At 52.1% G+C, this 27096-nt stretch overlaps 1 protein-coding gene across 5 annotated transcripts in view; it reads right to left on the reverse strand.

Moving 5' to 3' along the window:
* CAPZB (capping actin protein of muscle Z-line subunit beta) overlaps positions 1–27096 on the reverse strand; it is a 131240-nt gene that overhangs the window by 60282 nt on the left and 43862 nt on the right. For 4 of the 5 annotated variants that reach the window (XM_039229015.1, XM_039229017.1, XM_039229012.1 and 1 more), the window contains exon 2: positions 7208–7297. In XM_039229015.1, the coding sequence (XP_039084946.1) occupies positions 7208–7297 (90 nt within the window). Of the gene's footprint in view, positions 1–7207; positions 7298–12148; positions 12245–27096 lie in introns of those variants that run through there. The other variant, XM_039229014.1, reaches the window with a different exon arrangement.

Here is a 27096-nt window from a genome sequence, read left to right on the forward strand (position 1 = left end):
GCAAAAAACGCTTGCATGAAAAGGCTCACCACAACTTTCCAAGGAATGGAGTTCATTAAAATACTGCTGGAGGCCCTCGGCTGGAATGCTTTTCCCCTTGTAAAATAGAACTACAGCTCAGTGTCGCCTGTAGGGACGCTCAGGATAAGCTCAGAAACATCAGCGCAACAGAGGCTGTGCAGGGGCTTTGGCATAATTACCAATTATTCGATCCACTCCCCTGCTCGGGCTCCAGAGACAACATCCGGCCTCGGAGAGAAAACTTCCCGGCAGACCCTATGACACGTGGGAGAGTAGAAGCCCAGCTCCCACAACCCTGACATAAACCCCCAGGGAACCTCCCTAGGGACCAGAGAACAGGGTCCGGCCTAGGGCTCCCAAGCCACCCGGCCCCATGTGTCAGTGGTGTGTCGCAGGGGGGACCCTTTAGCTCCAGCTCAGCTCCTCGGTGCCCAGTAGGGGGAAGCCTGTGACCAGCTGGGAGGCCCACGCACAAAGCCCCAGGCAGGAGAAGGCCAACTTCCCCCACGCCTCAACTTGACTTAAAGCTTTGGTACAGCAGGCATTCTTTTTATATTAAAACGTCTTACTTGTGGGCATGACGTGGATCAGAATGTAATTATTTAAAGAGAAGAAACATGAAATTCTCTGCTCCAGGCAGCCACTTTGGGATCTGCCCCTCAAGCTCCAAGGAGGTGGATCTGCTCCACTGTCAGGAATGCTGGGGGGGGGGGGGGGTTGAGGAAGAGGGACAGGCCCGGTGTGAGGCAATCAGCAGACAGCCAGGGGAGAGAGCACACTCCATGCCCGGAGGCATAAGCACCAAGGGGACAGGACTACCTCTGCTCAAAAGTAAAGACAACTGGCGCACTGGCTGAGTGTCCGCCTGGTAGACACATAGTGTCAAGCTGGCCACGGCCAAAGTCTTCCTTGTTCCGGAAGTCCTCCCTCAATTCTCCACTAAATGCCAGCTCTACGGAACTAGGCCTTTCGTCCTGTCCCCTCAGCCCCTGGAAGGTATGTGACACACAGTAGATGTTATTACATTCTCGTAGGAAGAATAACCTTGTTCTGCAGCTCTTGATAGCCCTCCTCAGAGCAGATTAACCGGTTCAGACCAATGGGCTGAGAGAACCCAGCCAAGGTCATTCTCATGAGGGGTCAAGTTTAAGGATCCTGGTGTTTTCTCCTGTGGAAAGGGAGCCACAAGGAATAAAGGCTGCATTTCTTCCCAGGTCTGAGCACAGTGCCTGACTCAGAGGAGGTACCCCATTAACTTTTCACCCACTTAAGCGAAGACCGCTTTAGAAAGGACTTTTTTTTTTAATTTTTTTTTTTCCTAGGGGGGAGAGAGAGAGAGAGAGAGAGACAACGTGAGCAGGGGAGGGTCAGAGAGAGAGGGAGTCACAGACTCTGAAACAGGCTCCAGGCTCTGAGCTGGCAGTCAGCACAGAGCCTGAGGCGGGGCTCAAACCCACGAACCGNGAGGGTCAGAGAGAGAGGGAGTCACAGACTCTGAAACAGGCTCCAGGCTCTGAGCTGGCAGTCAGCACAGAGCCCGATGCGGGGCTCAAACCCACGAACCGCGAGATCATGACCTAAGCGAAAGTCGGACGATTAGCCGACTAAGCCACTAAGGCGCCCCCCCCCCTTTTTTTTTTTTGAAAGAAATCATTTTAAATGTAGCCTCTGAAACAGAGGAGGGAAAAGTGCTGGTGGGAGATGGGTTTTCAATGGCAACAATAAGGGGCAAGTCAGGCAGGAAGAACATATAAGCCTGTTTACTCCTGCGGTCAGACAAGCTGAATCACCTTGGCCTGCAAATCCCTTGGTCCCCAGGCCAGTGTGTCTTCATTACCTGGAGACAGAGTGGAGTTTGGTGTTTCATTTCACAGACCCACCACTGGGAAAAGAATTTCCAGAGCTCATTGGTTCTGCTAATTATTAAAGACTGAAAATTGGGGGCACCTGGGTGGTTCAGTTGGTTAAGCGTCCGACTTTGGCCCAGGTCATGATCTCACAGTTCGTGGGTTCGAGCCCCGCATCAGGCTCTGTGCTGAATGTTTGCTCAGAGCCTGGAGCCTGCTTCAGATTCTGTGTGTCCCTCTCTCTCTGCCCCTCCCCTGCTCACACTCTGTCTCTCAGAAACAAGACTGAAACTTGAATTAACAATGCCTGTTAAAATGAGACATAATAATAATATTAATGAACGATTAAATATAATATTTGCCTTAATTTCAGCAATCACAGACATCTGAGAGCATGGCTCCCCTGGCTGCCTCACAGAGAGCAAGGGACTTGGGAGACTTAAAGCCGGAGGTTCCCACTTACTCATCCACCTGCTGTGCACCCCAGCCTTCTGACCCACTGGGTGCGAAGAACCACACGCTCCCGGCAGCCTTCACGCTGCCGAGAGGCAGACGCTCTCTGCAAGCCACTCAAGGCCCAGGGCCTGCTGAGGCGGGCAGGACAGGGCAGGCCCTGCACCCAGCTGGCCCTGTCTATTTCTGGAGGGCGATTCTGGCTGCTACAAAGAGGGAGACCAACTGTGTTCTCAGCTCGCTGGAAGAGGCATCAGAACGGACGCCTCTTCCCACCTCGAGCCCACGGGCCTGGCCAGGGTGGCTTGGGGGCTTTCCCAGCTGATGACCTCCCCCTGGCCTGAGTTAGGTCTGGGGACACCCATGAGCTGGACCCGTGGGTGGCTACAGCACAAAAGAGAGAAGGAATGAAAAATTAAACAACTAACATTTGTAGGCAAATAGTCTCCTGCCTGGTTAAACAGATTTAGGGCTATTTTTGGTCTGCTCTTAAAGAGGGCAAAGGACGGATGGCCTGCTGGGTGCCAGTTTGCAGAAACAAACTCCTTCCTCAGCTCAGGGCTCAAAATACACCCAGCCAAGTTTCGGCTAGAGCTGCCAGTGTATGGCAGAGGAAAGCCATAGAAGGTCAAACTTTAGGGAGCCAAGGGAGCATCTAAACGTCATATGATTCTCGGCCCACACGGATGAAGTGGGTATTTCTGAAATGGCTTAACGAAAGATCTCGGCTGGCTTCACTCTAGTACGACGGGATTAATGTGTGATAAAATGATGTTTTGGCCATCTGCAAAGGGAGGTCATTTCCCACCAATCCCAGCATGCACCATAATCCCGAGGCAGCAAACGCTCAGACGCTGGAAAGAAAGAAAAAAGAAAGCTCAGTGGGCAGGATACATCGGCTGCGCCCGGCCCCGCTGCCAAGCACACGCCACATTTCTCTTTAATACCACTCTGTAACCGGACCGCTGGTGGACCGGATAAATTCCCCTCCGGTCCTCTGGCTCCAACATCTAAGCGCGGCCATTCCCTTCGTGGAGAATGCTGGCAAATCCTAACATTTTTGGCAGTCTTAAAATTGGAGACTGCTCTTGAAAACAACTACCATCCCTTCATTATTTGGGGCAGGTGAGCATGGCAGGAATGACTGCAATTTGCACCAAGCAGTGCGTTCGCTACATGGAAAAACATCGGACTGATCCCAGAGTATGTGAGACAAAGGCCTTGGGTACACTGCTTCTAGACGGACCCGTGGTGGGGTGAGTTTTCTGAAATTACAGCTCTGGGAACTTCAGAGGCACAGCGGTACACTTGGCATGGACCACCTCTTACAAGAATGAAAAGAATACTGCAGACCCAGTTAAAAAGAAAAAAAAAACGCCAAAAAGAAAAAAAAAAAAAAGAAGCAAACCCTGTCATTCCCAGGGCAAAGAGAAGAAAAATGGCAGCAATGAAAGACAAACATTAAAAGAAGGAATTTCTAGGACTGGTCACAGGATCCTGTACAAAATGGGCCCAAATGCCCCTTACACACTACGGTGCATAGCAAGGACCTTGACACGAGGCCATTAATCAAACAGGGGCCTCTGAAGCGTGTCAGTATAGTTTTAACGAGGTGTGCTTTACCAGATCCTAATTCGGCGAAGAGTCATGCTCCATTTCCTTTCTGAGATTCATCATACTTCAAATTAAAAAATGAATGAGCACACAGATTCCCCAGCCCATGCTGAGTGATGGGAATCTATTATGGCCTCCAGCTCAGCCTTAGGAGGCAGATGGGGCCGAGGCTGGCCTCCACACAACCTGCAAGGGGCAGCTGGCGCCCCTGCAGCCTCCCCATGAAGCCCTGGTCAAAAGTGAAGTGCTGACCCCACGTGGCCTGGCTCTAAGAAGGAATGTCTTTCAAGCCTCTCGCTGCTGCTGCTCTTATTTTCAATGATATGAATTTTTTTTTAATCTTTATTTTTGAGAGAGAGAGAGAGAGAGAGAGAGAGAGAGCGCGAGCAAGCAGGGTAGGGTCAGAGAGAAAGGGAGACACAGAATCCGAAGCAGCCTCCAGGCTCTGAACAAATGTTCAGCACAGAGCCCAATGCAGGGCTCGAACCCATGAACCGCGAGATCATGACCTGAGCCAAAGTTGGGATGCTCAACCGACAGAGCCACCCAGATGTCCCTGAATTACAGGAATTCTAAATTACTCTCCATAAAACATACGTTTTAATATTTTAATTGCTAATGAATTATTTAACCCCTTTTCCCCTCAACAGGTAAGACGACACATTAGGAAGATGTACCATATTTAATCTGCTGCTCCGGGGGTGGGTGATTCACCAGAAGGTAGTGATCCCCCCGGAGGAGTCGGGACTCCTGGTGCTACTTAGCCACACCACCACCCCGGCTTCTTCCTCACCAAGTCTAAGGCACCCAAAAGAGGTGAAGTGGTCCTATGTACATTTCAAGGGGGACTGGGAAAGTCAGATGGAACAATAACGTGCCGAGGCACCCAGCCCAGTCCTGGGCCCGTAGCAGTATTCGCCTGTTAGCTGTTGAACCCGCCACCCACATCTGTCTCCAGCCCCTCTCCAGCCATGTTCCACAGAAGACAAAGTTAGAAGGGTGGAAACAGAGTAACCCACAGGAGGCCACACAGCACGTCACCGATCAGGGATAGGGCAGTGTGGTGCTTCAGCATGGGCCCAAGCACTCTTGCACCCGCTTTGTGGCTGAGGTGAGACACGGCTCTCCTTCACTCACCATCGGTGCTGCGATACTCCCGCTGAGCCCAAGTGCAAGCGCCAGACCCAGCAAGGGAAGCAGCTGACCCAGTGCCCGTCAAAGCAGCTCTGTGCACATCTCCAGAATGGAGAGCGGTGAGGGGATCGCGCAGAAAACACACGGCGGCCAAACACTGCGGTTGCCGTAAGAAGAAAACAGTCTACTGAGAAAACCCGGCTCGTGGTTTCTTCTACGTCCAGTTGATTTCTAAAATATGGTGGTCGCTAAATTGGCACACTAAATTTAAACTCAACCACACACGCTTTCGTGTTGCGTTTAAAGACAAAGAGGCCTTCGCCACGGACCCCGTGAGGGATCCGATCACACCTTTAGCCTCTGTCCACCTCGCCACAAGGAAAAAGCAGCAAAAATCTCCAGCCAGGAAAAACGCAAAGCAGTACAGCACTCCCTGGATGGCTACGTTATAGGGCTAGGGATGAGTGAACCGCTCGGCACAGCATGGTCCGTAACCACCGCCTCGCGTGCAAGCCCTCCTTCTGACCTTCAAGGACCCCGCTGGACCACCCAACTCTGTGTCTTACCCTTTCCCAACGCAGACTGCTTTCTCTCCACACCCCCCACCTCACCTGCTCCGACCCCCACCTCTCACTGCACATCCTCACGCCCAGATTCTAGATGAAACCGGGTCTAACCAATCCAATGTCTGGGTCAAAGCTGGAAAATCAGGAGGTTTCACATCAAACTCTAAATGTATGGCTTCTCCTGGAAAACCTGAAAACAAGTAACAGAGGATCATCCTCCCACAGGGTGGGGGGGAAGCGGCCTCTGCCTCTTCAGAGGGGGCCTTGCCCACCAACCCCTTTGAGGATACTCTGCCCCCACAGGCTGTGGGCACCTCCCGGGCTCCGGGCTCTGACTTCATTCTGCACACTTGGAGGCTCATTTGCCTTGCGATTCACCCCTCTCCTCTTTCACTCTCCCCCACCATGCCTCCGTGCCAGCCACGACCCATCGCGCCTTGAAATCCACCTTCCTCCCTTGCACTGCAAGTACCCATCGCGGTCTTTCTCGTCATGGCCGTTTGCCTCCAGAAACCTTCGCCTTCTTACGTGCAGAACTGTCACCCGGACAAGCTAGCGGGTTCCCAGCTCCCCACTGGGCCGACCGTCTCACACAGCCGCTTCCCAGCTGGGGCTCCAGGTGCCCGTGAATACACAGACGGCCGCGAGTACGGGCCCACAGACTGCTGGGAAGCCCTCCTTGTGGCTGGCACGAGTCTCCTGTGGAAAGGCCCTGCTAGTACAATGGCTCTGAATGCGTACGACAGGATTCAGTATCACTAGAGCGTGTGGACATGTTTTCACGCCACGGCAGTAAAAGGCACCTCATCGAGGAGCCGCGGTCGGCGGCTGATGAATGCATCCAAGAAGACATGGGTGCCGTGAGCATGCCAGAGGACTGGACTCAGGGGCCCAGGTCCCAGGGCTGGAGCCACAACATACTGGCCAAATAAGCTAGCAGCTCAGTTGGCCTCTTGGGGCCTGATTCTAGTTTATTTGACTTCTTTTCAGTGTTTCCCATGGTTTTATAGGCTTTTAAAAATCATATTCTGGTGCCAGTTAATCTGAGGCAGCATTTTGAGACCAATCATTCTGAATTAAAAAAAAAAAAAAGAGGAAAAAAAAAAGAGAAACATTTAAAAAATAGATGTGATGAGATCTCTGAAAGCCGATCTCTGTGTTTTACACCATTCCAACGTGGAAGGGAAGCCCTCACCTATTTTACAGGGTAGATTCTGCACTGCCTTGTCTGCAGAAACTTCCACAACAGCCAAGAAACAAAGGAAGCCTAGCTCCGGGCACAGCTGAATGCCTGTCGGGCGTGTATGGCCTCTTCCTCCCTGTGCTGAAATGGAAGCTTCCAGAAACTGCACACATGCAGGTGGGGCAAGGAGAGAGCCCGTGACCGGCCTCAGAACTCCTATCTTGGGCCCTAGGAACGCAGCTGATTCGGAGACAGCCGCATGGGGGAGCCCCGGGGCTCAGTGGGTGGGAGGGTTCTTCTGTGTTTTGAATGCCGCACGGCTACAGGGAGGCAAACACAACCAACTCCGAGCCACAGCCCCATTGAAGCCATACGAACAGAGCTCATACCAGGTCGATCAGGTCGCTGAGGTTTTTCTCGATTTGCTGTGGAGGCAGGCGCCTCATCAAGTCCAAGGCACAGTCCAGCTGCTGGTCACTCTGTGAAAAGAGAACAGAAGCGTCTACATTATTTTGCCAACAGAAGCACCGAAACCTCCTTTTATTATTAAGTTTCTTTATTTTGAGAGAGAGGGAGGGAGAGAGAGGGAGAGTGTGTGTGAGCAGGGGGAAGAGCAGAGAGGCGGCAGGGTGGGGGGAGAGAATCCCAAGCAGGCTCCACGTTGCCAGCACAGAGCCTGATGCAGGGACTGATCCCACGGACTGAGAGATCATGACCGGAGCCCAAATCAAGAGTCAGACACTCAACCAACTGAGCGACCCGAGTGCCCCTAAAATGCCCTTTAGAAAAGCACTCGTGCAGTTTCAGCTTGCCCAGGGTACTCTAACTCCAAGCAGGATAGTGATGGGCCCTCCAACACATCTCCTAGAGAGAGAGGGACGGCTCCGTGACAGCACAATCTCACACGGAGGCATCCAGAACATACTCCAAGTTGGAAGCAGGCCAGAGTTCCACCCACAACTCAAAGTGAGGCCCCCCTCTCCCACCCCATGGCTTTCCTTTTCCAATTCAACAGACCATGGGAGATGCCGACGTGTGACCTCCTGATCAGCCCTGCGAGGGAGCACGCTTGAATAGCAAGTCAGGCTTTCTCCTTTGCTGTCACTTGGACATACAAGTCAGGTAATGTCACCAGGCCAGGTTCCTCTGACAAGCTCCCAGCCAGGGACAAAGCCGGGCCAAGAACAAGTGGCAAGGTACACACCAAGGTTAAAGTGCTTCGGTCAATTCAACGAAAGCTTGGGACATATCCCCAGGCACCAGGCCCCTCCCTGCAAAGGAGACGGAGCCCCAGGGCGTGTACAGTCAAGAGGTCGCTCCAGCTGCAGGGTAGACGGCCAGCCAGCCAACGGGGGTCACTGCCGCCACGGGGACCCAGGAGGACAAAGCCTGTGCCATGCATTTCACGGTACTCTCACCTCATGTGATGTTCAGGCTGCACATTTACCAGGAGCCGCCACAGCCGGCCCTCCTAAATACAGGCCTGAGGACGGAGGTGGCAGGACCCGGTGGGGGTGAGGTGAAAGTAATCAGCACCCAGGGGCTACAGCACAGGAGGCGCAACAAGAAAGGGGAGAGAGGCAACCCAGGCAGACGGGCGAGACCACCGCGTGCACCCCGAGAAGGCAGGACACCCAGAGGAGCCGGCCCACCGATCAGAGGCCCCACCCGATGCTCGTCCTAAACCCGCTCCACCCAGACCAAGCACACGGTCTTTTTTTTTTTTATGTTTTATTTATTTCTGAGAGAGAGAGAGTGATAGCATGAGCAGGGGAGGGGCAGAGAGAGAGGGAGACACAGAATCCGAAGCAGGCTCCAGGCTTGGAGCTGTCAATACAGAGCCTGACACGGGGCTCAAACCCAGGAACCGTGAGATCATGACCTGAGCCAGAGTTGGACGCTTAACCAACTGAGCCACCCAGGCGCCCTGCTCATGGTCTTTAAAAGCCCTCCATCGACGCGCCAGAGAATCTTCATGAAATATACAGAGTAATCCTGGAAACGCCACACTGGCTTTAATGCAACGGAACCCCTGAGCAGGACCATCTCTGCTCTAGGGACATTAGCCACAGACAGGCTGCGGGACCAGGACCCACTTGTGTTTCACCAAAGAACGAACACATCAAGTTGGCCGAAGGCAGTTTCATTCCCAGGTAACTGATACGTATACAGCAGGCTGTTTTTAAAAAAGAAGAAAACAAACAAAAAACCCCAAAGATTAAAAAAAAAACAAACACAAGACTAGCTTACGCCCTGCTGAATACGGTGATCAGTGACACTTTATTCTGGGGTACACAACCGTCGCTACCACCTTGCAAAGCCAGACGCACACACGTGCACACACACACAGCCTCTCTCACCCCAGGAACAGCAAAGCACCTGTGCTGTTCAGTGGACCATCCGGCAACCATGAGTTCCCTGCTTGTGTCATGCGATCCAGCCAAGGCACCGTGACATGGGTCTGGCCTACTGGCACGGGAGGACATTTTACCACCACTTAAAGGGCCGAGAACAAAGAAAAACGTAGTCCCCACCAGAGAAGACTTAGATTCAATGTCTGGTTCTGCCATCCATCAACTAGAAAGAATGCTGGGCAAACTTCTTAACCTCCCCAAGCCTCTATGTATCCGTAAAACGGGGATGCAATGTACTTCATAGAGTTGCTGCGATGATTCACTTAATACCTGTGAAATTTTTAATACTCAGTAGTACGTGTTTGGGAGTATTGTCTGCGTAGGTGTATTCATACACGTCTGAAGTATTTTGACATTTTCAAATAGAACATTCACCCCACTCAACCTAACCCTCAAGTCTTCCCTGTGGCTGTAAACTGGAGCTCTGTGCTCAAACTCCACGAGCGGCTGTGAGTGGCTCCCCACCCCCACAACCGTGCCAGAACAGGAAACCCTAAATGACTCAAGTCAAACTAGTTAAAAGATGTGAACTAATAAGCCAAAGACCTAAAGAGACACCTCCCTAAAGAAGACACACAGATGACAAATAAGAATATGAAAAGAGGCTCCACATCACCTGTTACCAGGGAGATGCAGAGAAATACAAACGAAAGCAGCAATGAGATCCCAGGACATCCCCTAGGCGGACGGCCTGGTTCCAGAACTCCGACGGCCCACAAGGATGTGCAGCAACAGGACCTCTGACTCACTGCCGGGCGGGGGCCGGGGGCGGGGGGGGATGCAAAATGATGCACAGCCACCTTCGAAGACAGTCTGGTGGCTTCTCACAAAGCTGAGCATAGCCCTGCCGCCATCGTATTCGTGCGATCCAACACCTGCACTCCTCGGTACTTACCCAAAGGAGCTGAAAACTTAGGATCAGCCACACAAAAACCTGTATACGAACGTTCATACCAGCTTTATTTGTAACTGCCCAGACTTGGGAGCAACCAGCGTGCCCTTCCACAGGTGAACAGATAAACAAACGTGTGGCCCATGCAGACACCAGAATATTATTCAGCGCCAAAAAGAAAAGATATCAAGCCATGAGAAGACATGGAGGAGCCTTGAATGCCAAGTGAAAGAAACCAGTCTGAAAAGGCTACATGCTAGTGATTCTCACTGGGCAACATTCTGGGAGAGGCAAAACTATGGAGACAGAAAGATCAGTGGTCGCCAGAGGCTTCGGGGGGTGGGGAGGGCTGAACCTGCAGAGCGCAGCACACAGGGTGTTCAGGGCAGTGAAGCCACCCTGCACGGTGCTATGATGACGGGTATATGTCATGAAAATGTGTCCTCACGCACACACAGTGCAACACCTAGAGTGAATCCTGACGGAAACCATGTGTTTTGAGTGACTGTGATGTGTCAGTGTAGATCCAGCAGCTGTAACTCTGGTGGGGAGGGCCGTGCGTGTGCGTGGCAGGGGATACACCGGCGTCTCTGTACCTTCTTGCTCAATTTTCCCAGGAAATAAAAACTGCTCTAAAAAAGTGTATCTACTAAAAAAAAAAAGAAAAGAAAAAAAAAAGGTGTGTAGGGTGGGGGCCTGGGCGGCTCAGGCGGTCAAGCGTCCGACTCTTGATTTCAGTTTGTGAGATCAAGCCCCACACCAGCAGAGAGCCTGCTTGGGACTCGTTCTCCCTCTGTCTCTGCCCTTCCCTGGCTAGTGCATGCTCTCACTCGCTCTGTCTCTCAAAGTAAATAAACAAACGTTAAAAAAACAAAGGTGAATCAACTGGGGTTGATTCTGCCCTCCCATGGCCCCCCAGGAGACATTGGGCAATGTGTGGCGGTACTTTCCCGTTGTCATCACGGGGAGAGAAGGCGCTCCTGGGACCTGACGGGTAGGAGCCAGGGATGCTTCTGAACAGTCTGCATGCAGAAGACAGTCCCCAGCAGCCTGGCCCCAAATGCCAGAGTCAGGTTTGAAAGCCCTAATTTAAAAGTCATTTTGGGGGACTGCAGACGCTCAGACTCTGATCCAAGCTAAGGCCCTAGAAAACTGCACACCCAAAGAAAGGTTTTCTACACAATTTGAATTCACAGGCCACTCACAACCCATAGACACTTCTGGTCTGTAGAAATGTTTTCAACTGGGTGTTAACAATCTTGCTGAGAACGAAAAACCAAACTTAGACTGAAGCAACCCGAGCTGTCCTGAAACCTTCATCCAGGATACACGGGAAGTCAGAAGCGACAAGCCAGAAACTGAGCAGCATATAATCTAGGAAGAGAAAGCTGTAACTTGGCCAGAAAAGATCCACATGGAAAGATCTGGCATCCACCCTTCCACGGAGCCTGCTCGCGGCCTCACCCCCGAGGGCGCCTGCAGCCCGAGGCCCTGGCCCGGACGGCCCTCTGTCTGACTGCATCTATCGGAGGGCACTAGAAAAACACGACTCCAGAATGTTCTAACTCCTGCCTTGTGTTAATCCCCATGAATCCTACTAGGAAATGTTTCACTACAGATGTCTAGGGCTGACGACGTCTGTCGTTAAATTAGGAAAAGGACCGAAGGCCTCCCAGAAGCGAGGCCACACGGTGAAGCTTAATGGTAGCTTGTAAAAAGTTGAAAAACTAGAGTGAACACCAGGAGTCGCCCCACACTCCGAGGGGTCCAAACAGGCCACGACGCCAGAGAGCGAAGACCCGGACGGCCCGCAGCCACAGGCAATGACACGAGTGAGCCCGGGGGACAGCGACCAGCTGTTAGGCGTGGGATTCCTGCCCCGGTTCCTGCCCCTAGCCGGCTTTCTGTGTATTCTGTGGACGGTCATCCCACGACGGAGTGCTCCCCACAGTTGGCGCCTTCAAAGCCCAAAATGATCCCAGACACGTCCTGCAGACAACACGCTTCAGGAGGTCTACACCCACCGGTGGCGGTCCCCAGGCTGAAGAGTAATAATAAAAGCATGACCACGGACAGCACCTCCCTCTGCAGAGTTCTCTCCCCATTCAGTTAGTTATTCAATAGCTACTGGCGTGTTTCCTGGGTGACACGCACTGGTTTTGATGCTGAATGGTTCCTGCCTTCAGGAACTGATGCTTTTGTCAAAGTCTACACGGGGGGAAAAAATCAAGGAAGGGTCGTTGTTAGGATGTCAGACTAAAGAGGGGACAGTTACCCACTTTAGGCTGGTAAGGCTCTATGGGATCGGACTACATGTTGTGCGTGCGTGCATGCGTGTGTGGTCTGTGTGTTTAAGCATATGAACCAAGTCAGGAAATGTTTCACTTTCTGCTAGATTTTCACATGACTTAAAACACAAAACTGCTTTCAGTGCCCTCCATAGAATAAAGCCACTGTTAATACAGACTAGAAACAATTTTTCAGAATAAGCTGAACAAAGCACTATGGCTTAAAAAAAAAAAAAAAAAAAAGCCTCCTACGGAATCCTCAGACAGCTGCGAGGGTCACCCATCATTTGCATGCAGTAAACCTCGGCCCTGTTACATGAAGTCAAGGGGCACAGACTGATCTGGAAATCCTCCTCCAACAATTTATTCGGCCCCCAGGCAGAGATGTCAAGGACAGGACATGGCCCAACCTGTAGTAAACTCAAAGCCTAATGCAGTGAACACACGTATCCCCAAAAAGGAAGAGAGTTACCGTAAAGGTGGTACAAAGTGGTACAGGGAACCTCCCCTTTATCACAGGGCGGGATGGGGGGCAGGTAAGGGGGGCCCTGCAGGCGCAGACGTGGTGTGACAAATGGGTATGGGAGAGCACAGCGCAGGCACAGCGAGACCCACAGAGGAGGCAGGTGCAGCCGTGGGAGGTGATGGGGGCCCTGTCACGAGGGGCCCACGGTCAGGCTGGTTCCCACGCACGCGGCGCAGAGGGTGGCAGGTTTCTAAGCAGCCTCCACGCCAGGGCTCCAGACCTCGGGTGTCGCAGCAGCCGTGAAGCGAAGCTTTGCAGGAAGGAAGGCCTCTCTGCCCCATGTTCTGTGGCCTCACAAACTTTAAAATCGGCTGCTCCAGAGGGATGAGGAGCCCCTAAAGACGTGTCCATAGAGGAACGACAGGAACACTGTGCGTCTTAGGACGTTAAACAGATTACATTGTCCAAAAATGGCCATAACAAGGTCTCTCACCCGGCGTGCTCCTCTGACGAAGTGACTCTGACACTCTGCCCTTTGAGAGGTGGAGTCTACACACCCACCCCCGCCCCATCCGTTGGAGATAGGAGAGCTTTGGTGACTATTCCTATCAATTCCCACCAGAATTGATGCTCTGTGTTTTCTCAGTCCAAGCCATAAAAGACAATTCATTTTTTTAACTTAGTTTCTTTTTTTAAATTTTTATTATTAATTTAATTAAATTAAAAAAAAACTTACATCCAAGTTAGCATATGGTGTAATAATGGTTTCAGGAGTAGAATCCAGTGGTTCATCCCCTACATATAACACCCAGTGCTCATCCCAGCAAGTGACCTCCTTAATACCCCTTCCCCATTTAGCCCATCCCCCACCCACAACCCCTCCAGCACCCCTCAGTTTGCTCTCTATACTTAAGAGTCTCTTACGTTTTGTCCCCCTCCCTGTTTTCATATTATTTTTGCTTCTCTTCCCTTATGTTCATGTTTCGTATCTTCAATTCTGCATATGACTGAAGTCCTATGATATTTGTCTTTCTGTAGTTTCGCTTAGCATAATACCCTCTAGTTCCATCCACGTTGTTGCAAATGACAAGATTTCATTCTTTATGACTGCTGAGTAATATTCCATTGTGTGTGCGTGTGTACACACTACATCTTCTTTATCCATTCATCAGTTGATGGACATTTGGGTCTTTCCATACTTTGGCTGTTGTCGATAGCTACTATGAACATCAGGGTGCGTGTGCCCCTCTGAAACAGCATACCTGTGTCCTTTGGATAAATACCTAGTAGTGCAATTGCTGGGTCATAGGGTAGTTCTATTTTTAATTTTCTGAGGAACCTTCACACTGCTTTCCAGAGTGGCCACACCAGTTTGCGTTCCCACCAGCCGTGCAAAGGGGTTCCTCTTTCTCCACATCTTCATCAACATCTGAGACCGGCCTTCTGACCAGCGTGAGGTGGTATCTCACTGTGGTTTTGATTTGTGTTTCCCTGATGATGAGTGATGTTGAGCATTTTTTTCATGTTACCTGTTGGCCATCTGGAAGGACAATTCATTTCGCACCTTGCTTGCTGGACACTCAGGCTTGGAGCCCCGAGCTTCAGTGTAAACTATGGCGGCCATGCTGTGAGGAAGCCCAAGCTAACCTACACAGCAAAGCCACATGGAGGGACTGTGAGACTCTCAGCCAGCCCCCCGATGTCCCCTCCTCCAGATGCAGCTGTCTGACTGCAAGAGCTCGAGACCCCAAGCCAGAATGACTCACCCAAGGCCCTCCTGAATTTCCTGAGCCACAGAAAGCACCGGACGTAAGGAGTACTGTTATTTTACATCCCCAGGTTTGGGGGGTTCTGTTAGTTAGCAACAGTAACTAATACGGGAGGACATCTCTGGTGACTGTGGGGAGGTGGCCTGACCAGAGACAGGGTCAGGGCTGTGGCTCTGTGGCTGGAGAGGAGGAGAGGGTTCGGGACTTGAAGAGGCAGGAAAGACGGGACGAGGGTACTTACTGGGAATGGGAGCAAGCCCAAGAAGTTGGAGACGACCCTCTGGTTGAAGACAGTGCTACGGCCCCATAGCGTGCGTGTGGTTTCTGCCTCTGCCCCTTTAAACACACTGTAATTTCAAGGACAAGCAGCAGCTCCGAGTGTGCGGATTTCTGAGCAGAAGTCCTGCTCGGCCTGCGCTAGGGCTTGCTGGGGCCGATCGGCACTTCACAGCATCTGTCTACACATAAACAACCACCCAAAGCCTCAAGGCCTTTACAGTCTTTCCTAAGTTCATCAGGACCTTCACGTGTTTACATTCCTGAGAGGCTGAGTTAATTCTTGCTTCACAGACGGCACAAAGGTAAACTTGGCCCAGGCTGACTGCCCGCAAATTCATGGGGTCTAACTTAACCCTGGCTTGTCCTGTATCATCTGTGACCCAGCAAGGAACTGTTTACAAGGGGAATCGGTTTTCTGCCATGTGCTTCAGGAACAGGTCGTGCCGGGGGCTATTTGGGGAACGATTCGCCAGCCGGCCCAGCCCACAACTCGCCTGTCGGTCACTCTGGAAAAGTGTCTCTTCCACCAACTGACTGCCCTCTGGCTGAATCTCCTGGGAGGGACACGGTGGTGAGGGTGATGGCTCACCCAGCAAACAAGCATATTCCCTCCGAGTGACTTTTCATTTCCCTGGGGAAGTCCAGGACCCTCTATCAAGCGGATCAAAGCCACACTGAAAGCCCATTTGGCCACTCAAGCCTCCTTCCACCTTTTGGGGGTCAGTGCTGCAGATCATCACAGCTGGATCAATGTCATTTCCTAAAAACTAAGGCAGAAACCGCACGACGTAAAAACCATTTTACAGTGACTGGTGCGGTGGTGTTGGCGGGCCCACCGTGGTCTTGCTCACTCTGGAAATGCCATGGCTCTGTAAGTCTCTGCTCTAAAAAATTCTACCAGAATCACAGGACACAACTTTCAAGTTCATCTAGGTCCTGCCCTCTCATCGTACAGATGAATAATGGAGGTTCAGAGAAAATCTGGCAAGGTCAGCGGCAAAGTCAGCACTTGAGCCCATACCTTCATGCTGAGACGTTTTCTACCACACACCATGCTGGTCTTTCCACTTGATCCCGTCACTGAGCACCTGTGTGAGGGACGGGCATGCACGGGGGACAAAGGGCTGGACTAGCCAGATGGTCCCTGCCTTCAAGGAGCTTGTGACCCAAGAAAGCAGGCAGCGAGGAGCAGGCGGCAGGAAAGGACTACGCCGCCTTGTTCAACCCTCAGCACCACCGACACCCACTCACCCCATCGCCCCTGGGGAGCTGGGAGCCCCTCCAATAGCCAAAGTACCACCCCTGTTTTCATCCTGAGAGATGGTGACCCTTGTCATGTTTTACAGGGTCTGTGTGTTTACAGAGAGGACAAGGCAGTGAGCACGGTTAAACCATCTCTCACTGGCAGAGGGTTCCTGGAACACAGCCCGGTGTCGGTGTCTGCTTTTTACATTTTTCTGATCTTCCCGTGAGCTACACTTCATCTAATATGTTACTTCTAATCTACTAGCAGGGTGGAAACTGGAAACCTATTTTTGTTTAAAAAAACAAAACAAAACAAAACCAAAATCAACTCCGATGGAAGGAATAAACCACAGGTTCTTAACTTGGGGTACAGAGCCACTGTTCCACAGCTCGTGAGTGCCTTGGCAGTTTGTACGCAGGTGTGTGTGTGAAGGTACAGATGTGTGTGTATGTGTGAGAAAGGAGGTGTGTGTATGAGAGAGAGAGAGAATACAGGGATGTGTACATATGCACAAGAGAGAAAGTAGGTGTGTGTGTGTGTGTGTGTGTGTGTGTGTGTGTGTGTGTGAAGGAAGGGGTTTGTGTATGTATGCATGAGAAAGTAGGGGTGGGTGTGTATGAAGGCAGGGGTGTGTACAATGCATGAGAGTGTATGTAGGAAGGGGTGTATGAAGGCAGGTGTGCGGGAGTATGTGGGAGAGAGCAGGAGTGTGTTTAAGAAGGTAGAAGTGTAGAGGAGCCTGGGTGGCTCAGTCGGTTAAGCATGATCTGACTTCAGCTCAGGTCATGATCTCCTGGTCTGTGGGTACGAGCCCCGTGTCGGGCTCTGTGCTGACAGCTCAGAGCCTGGAGCCTGCTTCGGATTCCATCTCCCTCTCTCTCTGCCCCTCCCCTGCTTGGACTCTGTGTGTCTCTCTCAAAAGTAAACAAACATTAAAAAAAAGAAGGTGGCAGAGGTGTAAATGTACAAAAGTAGGTGTGTGTGTGTGAGAGAAAGCAAGCAGGGGTAAGTGTGTGAGGGTAGGGATGTGTGTATGTGTGAAGGTAAGTGTATGCATATGAAGGCAGGTGTGTGTGTGTGCACACATGCATGCACAGTTTTCCAAGGTTAAAGGTCCACAGCTTTTTTGCAAAGTCTAAGACTCCAAAGGCACAGATGTGATTTAATAACGATAAAAATTCCTATCCTCTTACTTCACCTGCAGGGTGGGGCTCAATCGGTCACCACCTAATCCCTTGGAGCCGGGGGTTTTAGAACTTTCAAGCACTGGCTCAACAATGCTCTCCCCGTCGTTGTCGCTCTGGCTCTCCCCGCCGCGGGATGACCAGGAATGAGGGGGAGGGTTGGGTAGGCATCTGCCCCAGGAGCTCCCCGCAGCCCCGCCCCCCGTAGACGGCAGGAGCCTTCCTAGAGCGCAAAGCACAGGGCTTCTCGGCTGAGATTTTACCACGACAGTTGGTGGGTGCTCCCGGGCCCCCTCCTCCCTGACTTTTTGCTCATCTGACGCAGGTTTTCCACTTGGGCTGCCAGGAGCCTCTAGCAAAGCAAGGCGGAGCGGGATTTCTGTTTCCAAGTCATGAAGCACCAACAAAGGAGAGCAGACCCCTGCGACTCCCACCTCCCCTCGTGCCCCCGCCCTATTTATGATGGGGCACGTGGGACTCACGGCTCCCCTAAAGCCAAAAAACAGTAAGAGTTGATCAAATTCCATATTCGCCCCCAAAAGACCTTTTCTCCCCCTCTTCTGTACTGTCCTCTCCTTGTTCAGCTTTCTTTCTGAAGCCCTCTGGCCAGGACAGCACCAAGGGGTATCTCCATCAATTCCGCTTTCACTGTACTTACTGATATTCCCAAGCTCGTCTGAGGCCATCGAAACCAGACAAATGGAACAGCCCCCAGAGTGTCCCCAAACAACCTCGACTCCCCACTCAGCAGCAAGAATGTCCAAGTGCCTCTCTCCCTGGTACATTTATTCCGAGACAAAACTTAGCAACTCCTACATAGGCTCTGTGTCAAATACTACAACAGCCATCAGCTGAGGCTTCCCTTACACATCCCGTCAGGGAGTGAGAGATCCAAAGTGAATCACGCTCAGCAGGTGGGGCTCTATCTTCGCTGTAGTGTGGCTGCTTCGGGACAACCAATTCTGGGTTCACAGTCCCCAAACCTCTAACTGCAGAATGGCTTCTCCGCAGGGATCACAGTCTAGCTGGTAAGCGTGGTGGGATGGCAGAACGCCTCAGTGAGTTGGCAATCGAGTCCCCAAGGGGGCGTGAGGGGCATGACTGGGCGAGCTCGTTCTAAACGGCCAAGCGGAGTCCCTGCTTGGCAAGGGCACAGGTGGGTCTGGTGGGCCACCTCCCCTGCAGGGCAGAAAGAAGCTCTCTTCCCCTTGCAGCCTCCGCCTCTACCCACCCCACCCACCCCTGCCTATACTCCAGAAGGCCTGCTGACCCTGTTCCACATCCTGAAACCCGGTTCCCGATCTGCACTCAACTCGAAGGCAACTGCTGCCTGCTCTCTGCGGCCGCCACGCAAAGCACAGGGGACGACTTTACGCAGGGAGACAGCTCAGGTCCGACGACATCGACAGGATGGCTGTCTGCCAGATTTCTCTCTTCCGCGCAGCTCTTGGCTCCGCTAACGCTCTGGGCTCTAACGAGCCAGGGAGGGAAGTGGAGCATTTTATCTTGGGTGCGCCTCTCTCTACCTCTCCAGATTGTGAGGCGCAGAATCACAGAAACAGAAGCTAGAGGGAGCCTAACAAACCATCTGATGAGCAACTTCTTTTAAAAATGAGAAAAACCAGGGCGCCTGGGTGGCTTAGTCGGTTAAGCGTCCGACTTTCACTTAGGTCATGATCTCGCGGTTCGTGGGTTCGAGCCCCGCGTCGGGCTCTGTGCTGACTGCCAGCTCAGAGCCTGGAGCCTGCTTCAGTCTGTGACTCCCTCTCTCTCTGACCCTCCCCTGCTCACGCTGTCTCTCTCTCTCTCTCTCCTAGAAATAAATAAAACATTAAAAAAAAAAATGAGAAAAACTGAGGCCCAGACTTACAGAACTAATTAATTCAGACTTAATCACATAACTAAGTAGCAAATGAACCGGGACCAGAAAACAAGTCTCTTCATTAAACCGTGTAGTGCTGTTTATAGTGTAATCCTAAATTAACTCAAGACGGAGGATAGATTCACCCCCCCAAAATCGCTGCTTTTAATAACATTCTGTGTTAGAATTAATAATGGTGTCTTAAAGATTACTTCTATTTCATCCATATAACTCTCCTTTCCAAATTAGTCATTCGTTATCAGAAACACTAAGAATCCAAAACGCAGGGGCGCGCCTGGGTAGCTCAGTCAGTTAGGCGTCTGACTCTCAATATTGGCTCAGGACATGGTCTCATGGGTCATGAGTTCGTGAGCCCTGCGTAGGGTTCTGTGCTGACTGCCCGGAGACTGCCTGGGATTCTCTGTCTCCTCTTCTTTCTGCCCCACCCCTGTGCTCGTGCACACGCGCTGTCTCTCTCTCTCAAAATACATACATAAACATTTAAAAAAATGATGACGACGACGACGACAACAACAACAAAAACCAGAATGCAAACCAACTTCCAAAGAGAAAGGGCAGAGAACGCGCCTCTGCTCCGGGCCTGCCGTGCGCTGCACCGCCCACACCGCACGCACACGTGGGTTCCGGGAAAGCCTCCCCACAGCTCCACGAAACGGGCACAACTCCCCCAGGTTTACAGAGAAGTAAACCAAGTCTAAGAGAGGTTAAGACTTGCCCCAGACCCCGAGCCCTGAATGACAGAAAAGGACACAGAACACACACACACGGGTCCTGCCTCCCAGGACCAAACCCTCTCTAGAGAACGTGAGGGGCCCAAGCTAAATTAAAACTTAGTTCAAATGGCTTCTGGAGAACGGCTTTCTGGCTCACAGATCCGGTAGGGTGAGTGCGTTTCCTGCCCCCGGTGGCGCAAATTACAACAGTTCTACCCACAACCACGGTCTGAAACCTCGTCCTCTCGGATGCAGACTCTGTTCTCACAAACACCATCGCCGACGTGTAGATTTCTTGAAAACACTGCAACCTTTCTCAGATGGCTTCTCTGGCTCACGGTTTCCTGGGCCCCTTCGGAAGATGCGCAAGGCGCCACAACCTATTGTCTGGTCATTAATGCTTCACAGTCAGGCGTGGTACTGACTGGTTTCACATAACACGCTTCTAATCCTTTCACTTTGTCAGCTTGGAGTTAGACGCGTAATTAGGGCCAATCCTGAGACGTCTTCCATCAAAGTCATGCGTGCTGTCCATCTCCACCTCAATGACACGAGGAATTCAAGAAGCCTTTCACAAAAGCCAATGGCGATTAAAGCAGAATGTCACACTATTCCAAATGAGAATTAAAAAAACAAAAAACAAAAGTTTGGGAGAAACACCATCCGCACGTTCACTGATGGAGGCTGAGACAAGCGGACCCCCTTTCCCACGGCAGGAGCAGCCAATTCACAGGAACCCCTCCCCCACCCCCGACTTATAAGACAGCCTGGCTGACCTTTAACGTTTCCCCGTGGGTTTCTGCCAATAACACAGCACGTGGTTTCCAAAGGTGTGGGGGGGCCTTGGGTCTAACTTGCAACGGTACAAACATTCAAATCTTGACAGAAAAGCAAGATTTAAAGGAGCGGAGAAAAATACAGGCCCCATCAACCCAAAGAACTTCATCTAAAAGGGGGCAGCGCTGCCTTCTGTGCAAAGGGGAGCGTGAGGAGAACGACACACAGCTGCCCATCAAGCAGCACACTTGGCCCACTCCTATCCCGGGTTCCTGATGCCCTATTTCAGATGTGAATCAGTACGGAAGGCTCTCCAACCTCTGCTCGTCCTATGCAGCTGAGGGCAGCTCCCGGTTAGGGCAGCAGCACAGGCACAACACAGCACAGCACCACAGAGTCCCACCACAACGACTGGCCCCCCTGGCACCCCTGAATACGTCACCAACGGTTCCGTGTGCATTGCTGACAGTAAAGTGCAACGAACATTTTACCAGCCTGTGATAAATTTGTAAATCGAATCTAAGCCGGGTCTCAAAGCTCATCCGTTCTGGTTGTCAGGACTCGCTAAACAGAGAGATGCCTTAAAAATGAGGTCCTTCTGGCTTCAAAATCTACGACCTACAACACACCACCTTGCCAGTCAGTGGCTGGCACAAAGCGCCTTGGAAGTTCAGACAAAGGCGTACAGCTTTCACCTGCTATTTCTGAGTAATGAAGATCTGGACAAGTCTTTCTCCTCCTTCAGCCTCAACTCCATCATCTGTTAAATGGGAATGACAGTACCTACCTTATGGCACTGTTCTGAGGACATCAGAAAGAATCTGAAGAGAATCTAGCACAGGTCCTGAAATATATTAAGTAACTCAATAGAGAAAGGTAGCATCACCATCCTCTCACACAGCCTTTAGTGCCAGAGGGTACAAGAATCGAACGTTCCTATATGGAATGAAAATTCACGCTCGCATGCGTGCCTGTGCGCGCACACACACGCTTACGTAATTAATATTACCGGAACATTTGCAAGTGGGTAGCCCTGGAATGAGAGCTTGAGTATCAAATCAGGGTCAGGCCTCTCCTTTTTGGTTCTCTGGGGCTCCATGAAAAGTGACCCTTACGAGGGAAAACCATTCCTCCATGAGCGCACACGTATCCTTAGAGCTGGTGTGTCTTCTCGCCAAGGAGACATTTTCGCAAGGTCAAACCTTCCTTCCTTCCACCCACAACGGTACGCTAAGAAACTCTGTCTCAAGTAACTTGGAGCTTAAAGTCCCTCAATGAGCAGAAAGAATTAAAGAAAGGGAAGCAACAACTTCCAAATCTGAAATGTCTCTCTGACGACCAGGAACACACCAAATACCGCGCGAGCACCTCCAGCAGGGCTCCGGCAACCAGAGCCGACAAGCTACCAGAGTTTCCACTGAGCGGTTATGCCACGGCCAGCTCAGACCCAAGGGCTTACAAACACATCCACAGTAATAGCTAAAACATATTCAGACACTGCTGAGTGATTAGATGCCAAAATCTCATTGATCTTAACACCCATCGGAGAAGGCCACTACTGGTGTTATTCTCGATGTGGAAACCGACCCACAGGGCGTGGTGACATCCCACGGGGACGGTGCCGAGGCAGGGATGCAAAGACACGTCTCTCGGACCCTACGGCTGGTGCGCCTAAGCACTACCCTGCCCTGTCTGGCAGCAGGGCACCTGCCCCACCATGCTATCCCTCTGTGTCCTATGATCCACGGCCAGCTCTCTGTTGTCAAGAAGGGGAGCTGGTTATTTACCACCCGCTTCTGCCAGCTAGGCAGCCAGGGAGGGTGGCGATGGAGCGCTCTAGTCTAGGGTACAGGTTTTCTTTTCTTTTCTTTTTTAAGTTTACTTATTTTGAGAGAGAGAAGGGGAGGGGGAGGAGCAGAAGGAGAGAATCCCAAGCAAGCTCCGCATTGTCAGCATGGAGCCCAATGTGGGGCTCGAACCCACGAACTGTGAGATCACAACCTGAGCTGAAATCGAGAGTCAGACGCTTAACCAACTGAGCCTCCCCAGGCACCCCAAGGACACAGGTTTGAGAGAAGTCGTCTGCATTAAAATCCTGGGTACGTCAGGTTCTAGCTGTGTGACCTCAGACAAGTGACTCAACTCTTCTGAGCTTCAGGTTTCCCAGCCTATAAAATGAGGGTAGTAACAGCGCCTCCTTCATACTGATATTTTAAGGATCAAGTGGGAGTATTCCTTATACAGCACTTCGTGCACACATGTAATGTAGTCACTGCTCCGTAAATGTTCCATGGTAAGTCAACGGGGGGCGGGGAGGATAAAAGGGTATGATCTAAAATTTCAAAATAAAGGTCTCTGTGGCCTTCTGCCAACCCCTAGACAACAGTGCTGGACACATGCTCCTGCAGCATGGCGGTGAGCATGAGCACAGGGAGCGCCCCGGCCTGCAGAGCCCGGTGGCTTCACTGTCGCATCACAGGAGGGCTGGCTCCGGCTTGGGGGCCAGGGCTGCACCTCCACTGAGCAGAAGTCCAAGGATGGCTTCCATGACAGCTCTCTGTGAGCCCCAGCGTCCGATTTCTCAGAAGCGGGTTCCCATTCCACGGCCCGTCAAGTGGTTTCTCATCCAGACGTGCAGATACACTGACGGCATCCCCCGAAAGCAAAGAGGCTTGTGACAAGAGACCTTACGTTCGTAAGGTCTTCATGAACATAAGAAATGTCCCTGTGGCTCAGGCCGAACGCCCTCACGGCCTGCTTCTAAAAGCAGGCAAGGGGGGCACTGAGGACAAGGTGCTGGCCAGCTCCAGCCCAGGGTGTAGGTACCCTAACCACCTCCGGTCTGGACGCTCTTCACCTACGGATGGAAAGCACAAAGCCGCACAGTATGCAACCGAGGCTCAGGAGACACACTCCTCTGAGGTTTCAGAGTGGGGGGCTCGCTTCCTTCTACTAAAATAGATGGTAACGTCAATTATTGCCTGTCACTTGGTCACATGAGGGTCAGCCAGCCTAAGAAACTCATGCCCCGTCCGCACAGTCTTACAAAACCTTGCCACGAATGGAGGATCTCTACGACTGGAAAAGTGATTAGCAGCGGAGCCCAAGGGGCAGTGAGGCTCACTCCAGGCGTGTCACAGCAAGACCCCCTTGAAGCGTTCCCAAGCCTCGGGAATGCATTCTCCCCGTGCTCTTCCCACCAGCCCAGGGAAGCCAGCGAGTCGTCTATGAGGGACCCCAGCACAGCGAGCCTGAAAACTCACCAGTGAGAGAGCGTCGTAATAACACAAAGAGAACACATTGTTGCCTGAGTTTGCCAGCGTTCTCATACCGAGCTCCTCAGTTCCGCACACACGGTGGATGGGAGGCACCTCAGGAGAGCTCAGAGGAGTAGAGGGGGCTTGTTCTGCGAGTTCTCTTTGCTCTAACATGAAGGTAGAAATCGATTTGCTTTCCCCTTCTAACCCCGGAGTCCCAGGAGAACCATCGTGTTTGGATGTGCCCCCGACAGGGCCCCCTGACAGGGCGCGCAGCCGTCCAAGCACTGTTCTTCCCCCCCCCCCCCCGCCTCCTTCTCCGTGCGGGGAGGGGAGGGGCACGTGGTTCCGAGGTCACACTCCTCACTCAAAGGATCGTGGGAATGCTTATGGGAGCCCTTGTGACAGCTCTGCCAGCTGGACGAGGCTGGAGGGCTGGGAGCACAGGGTGGGACCGGGAGGGCGGGCAGACATCACGCGTTCTCATAAAACAAACGGCAATGATCAAACTGTCCATTTCAACTCGGCGCCACTCGGTGCTTCGATTACGCCTCGATGAGGCTGGGAGGACGGAGTGAGAGAGCGAGCCGGCCACTCTTGAACCATCTCAAAAAAGTACACTGCTGCCCGACGGTTTGGGAAGGCAGGTTTTCATGAGAATCCAATTAGGGAGCTTCGGTAAGGAAACCCAGAGCCTGCCAGAGTCTCCCAACCATCTTGGGGCCGAGCAGCACACCCAGGGACCCGGAAGACTGACCCCCAGGCTGCCCACCACTCTCCAAGCGGCACAGAGAGGGCCCGGGGCTCACCCAGGCTCACACATGGAACCAGAACCCAGACCCAGAGCTGTGCCACCTCTTCCCTCTTCCCAGGCACTTCCCTGGTGAGACTCAGCACAAGTCAGTGGCTGTGGAAGACCGTCCAAGTTAGGAGGTCCGTTCTCACACACCCCAAGTCATTCAAAGAAGGTATTGACACAGGTGTCTGCTCCACTCCCCACCGGAGACTGACAGGCCCTACCCAGCCTTCAAGGTCACCAGGGAGGACTCCCCGCGCTCTCCCTCTTGTCCTTTCCCCACATAACCAAGGGCAGGCAGCTGGTCATTGGTGGGCTGTCCTCCGACTGGGGAAAATGGCTTAGCTGATTCCCGCAGAAAGATTAAATCCAGAGCAAGAGGGCAGGGGTAGGAATCGTTTCCAATCAGTGATGGAACCGATCTAGTCATCAGCCAGGACTCATTCTTGCGGGATGTAAAAATGAGCAGGTTCCACTAAAGACCCACAGAAGCCCAGGGAGGTACAGGCAACGTGGTGGCACGTCTGGGTGAGAGAGTCCTGTGGCAAAGAGGTCTTCTGCCCTCGGGCGAGCCATCAGAGATAGGAAACAGCACGTCTTTTGGAAGCTAGCCTCAAAACTCCCACAAAGTTTTCTCGGGAAAGTGAGAGAGAGGAAAGAAGTGTCTCATTCCTGGAAGTGCACATTTATTAGTTTGTATTTGTAAAAATGTAGGAAAAGATGGTATCAACTAGTGAGGTCTTTGAGAGGCCTCTTGTTCTTAAAGAATCCAGAATGTCAAGAGTTTTAGGGACCCCTGAGTCCCCCTTCCCCCTCACAAACCCCCTTGAGCCTCTGCCTGATCATCACCGGAGGGGACAACTCACCGCCGGTTTTCACACGGCAGTCCCGCCCCCCCGGAGCTCTCCCAAAGACGCGTGACGTCCTGGCTACACAACATCCCTTCAAATACCGCAAACAAGGACACCGGTGTCCTCGCCCAGAGAGAGGCTCACTCCTGCTCAACGGGGCCAGTGCTGCCTATGTGCAGCACAGGACACAGTTGTGACACCACTCTCCACCAGGTGTCCCCGAGGGTCAATTCCACGGACCCAGGGAATGTTTACTATGTGCCACTCGTTTCAGATTGGACTCCCCCTGGATGCAGCACTTGGGGCATTGTTCTATCTTGTTTGTTCACCGAGGGTATCAAGGTCCTAAAACAAGTACTTCCTTCAGCAGTCTCTCCAGCCGCCTTCACATCCTGAGCCCAGACATGAGAGGACAGTGGGGCCAGCAGCGGGTGCTACCAGATTTCCCCTCAGCTAAAGTAAAAACACACACGTGACTGACAAGCCCAATAAACTGCTTGGGAAGTACTTCCAAGTATAACCATTCAGGAAACGCTTTTAATAAAAGATACATCGTAATGAGTATGTGTTAGAAACAGAGGCTAGGAATGAGGATGTAAAAACAATCTGCTCTTGGGGTGTCCGGGTGGCTCAGTTCGCTAAGCATCTGACTCACGCTCAGGTCCTGATCTCACGGTTTGCGAGTTTGAGCCCCGCGTCAGGCTCTGTGCTGACAGCTCAGAGCCTGGCACCTGCTTTGGGTTCTGTGTCTCCCTCTCTCTCTGCCTCACGTGTGCACGTGCGCTCTCTCTCTCTCTCTCTCTCAAAAAAACAATTTGCTCTTTTATGTAGATTGAGCATTTCTCCTAAAACCCAACCTGGCTGCCCAGTCCAACCTTCCTCGCAGCCACAGCAGCCTCAGGCCGGCTGCTCCGATGGCAACGGCTAGATCCAAGCTCTACTGCTGGGACGTGTGGCTTCCACACCAATGACGTGGATATCAGCAGACATCCACGTGAGGTCCCCTAGGTGGAGTGATTCAGAATGAGCGTCCTAGCAGGTGTCATTGCTCAACTCCACTCCGTCCTTCATCCTTAAGACAGGCTATCGCATTAACAAACATACTTTCAACCAACAGTTAATGAAACTGAAAATTTTACGGAATATAAATAAGAAGCGGGTTTGAAAGCTCTGGACGACTGAATCCCAGGTAGTTCGCCAGGTGTTTCTTTAGCTGTGCAGCTGCATGTCCAAGCCACAACCTGGGACACAAGGCACACGGGTGGCCTGGGCTCACCAGGAGTTCCTCTGCTCCGGGACTTTCACTGGAAGAAGAGTGAGTGGGCGAGGCGTACCCGGGAGCACCCATTTCCTCTGGGACTTGGTTTTGTCGCCCAGCCAGCCTGGGTGGGGGCAGGTTTCCAGGCAGAGGCAAGGAGGTTCTGCTGGCCCGGGGCGGGGGGGGGGGGGGGGGGGGGGGGGGGG

Source organism: Hyaena hyaena, unplaced genomic scaffold (assembly GCF_003009895.1).
Source record: "Hyaena hyaena isolate Hyena2069 unplaced genomic scaffold, ASM300989v1 scaffold_35, whole genome shotgun sequence".
Lineage (NCBI taxonomy): Eukaryota > Metazoa > Chordata > Mammalia > Carnivora > Hyaenidae > Hyaena > Hyaena hyaena.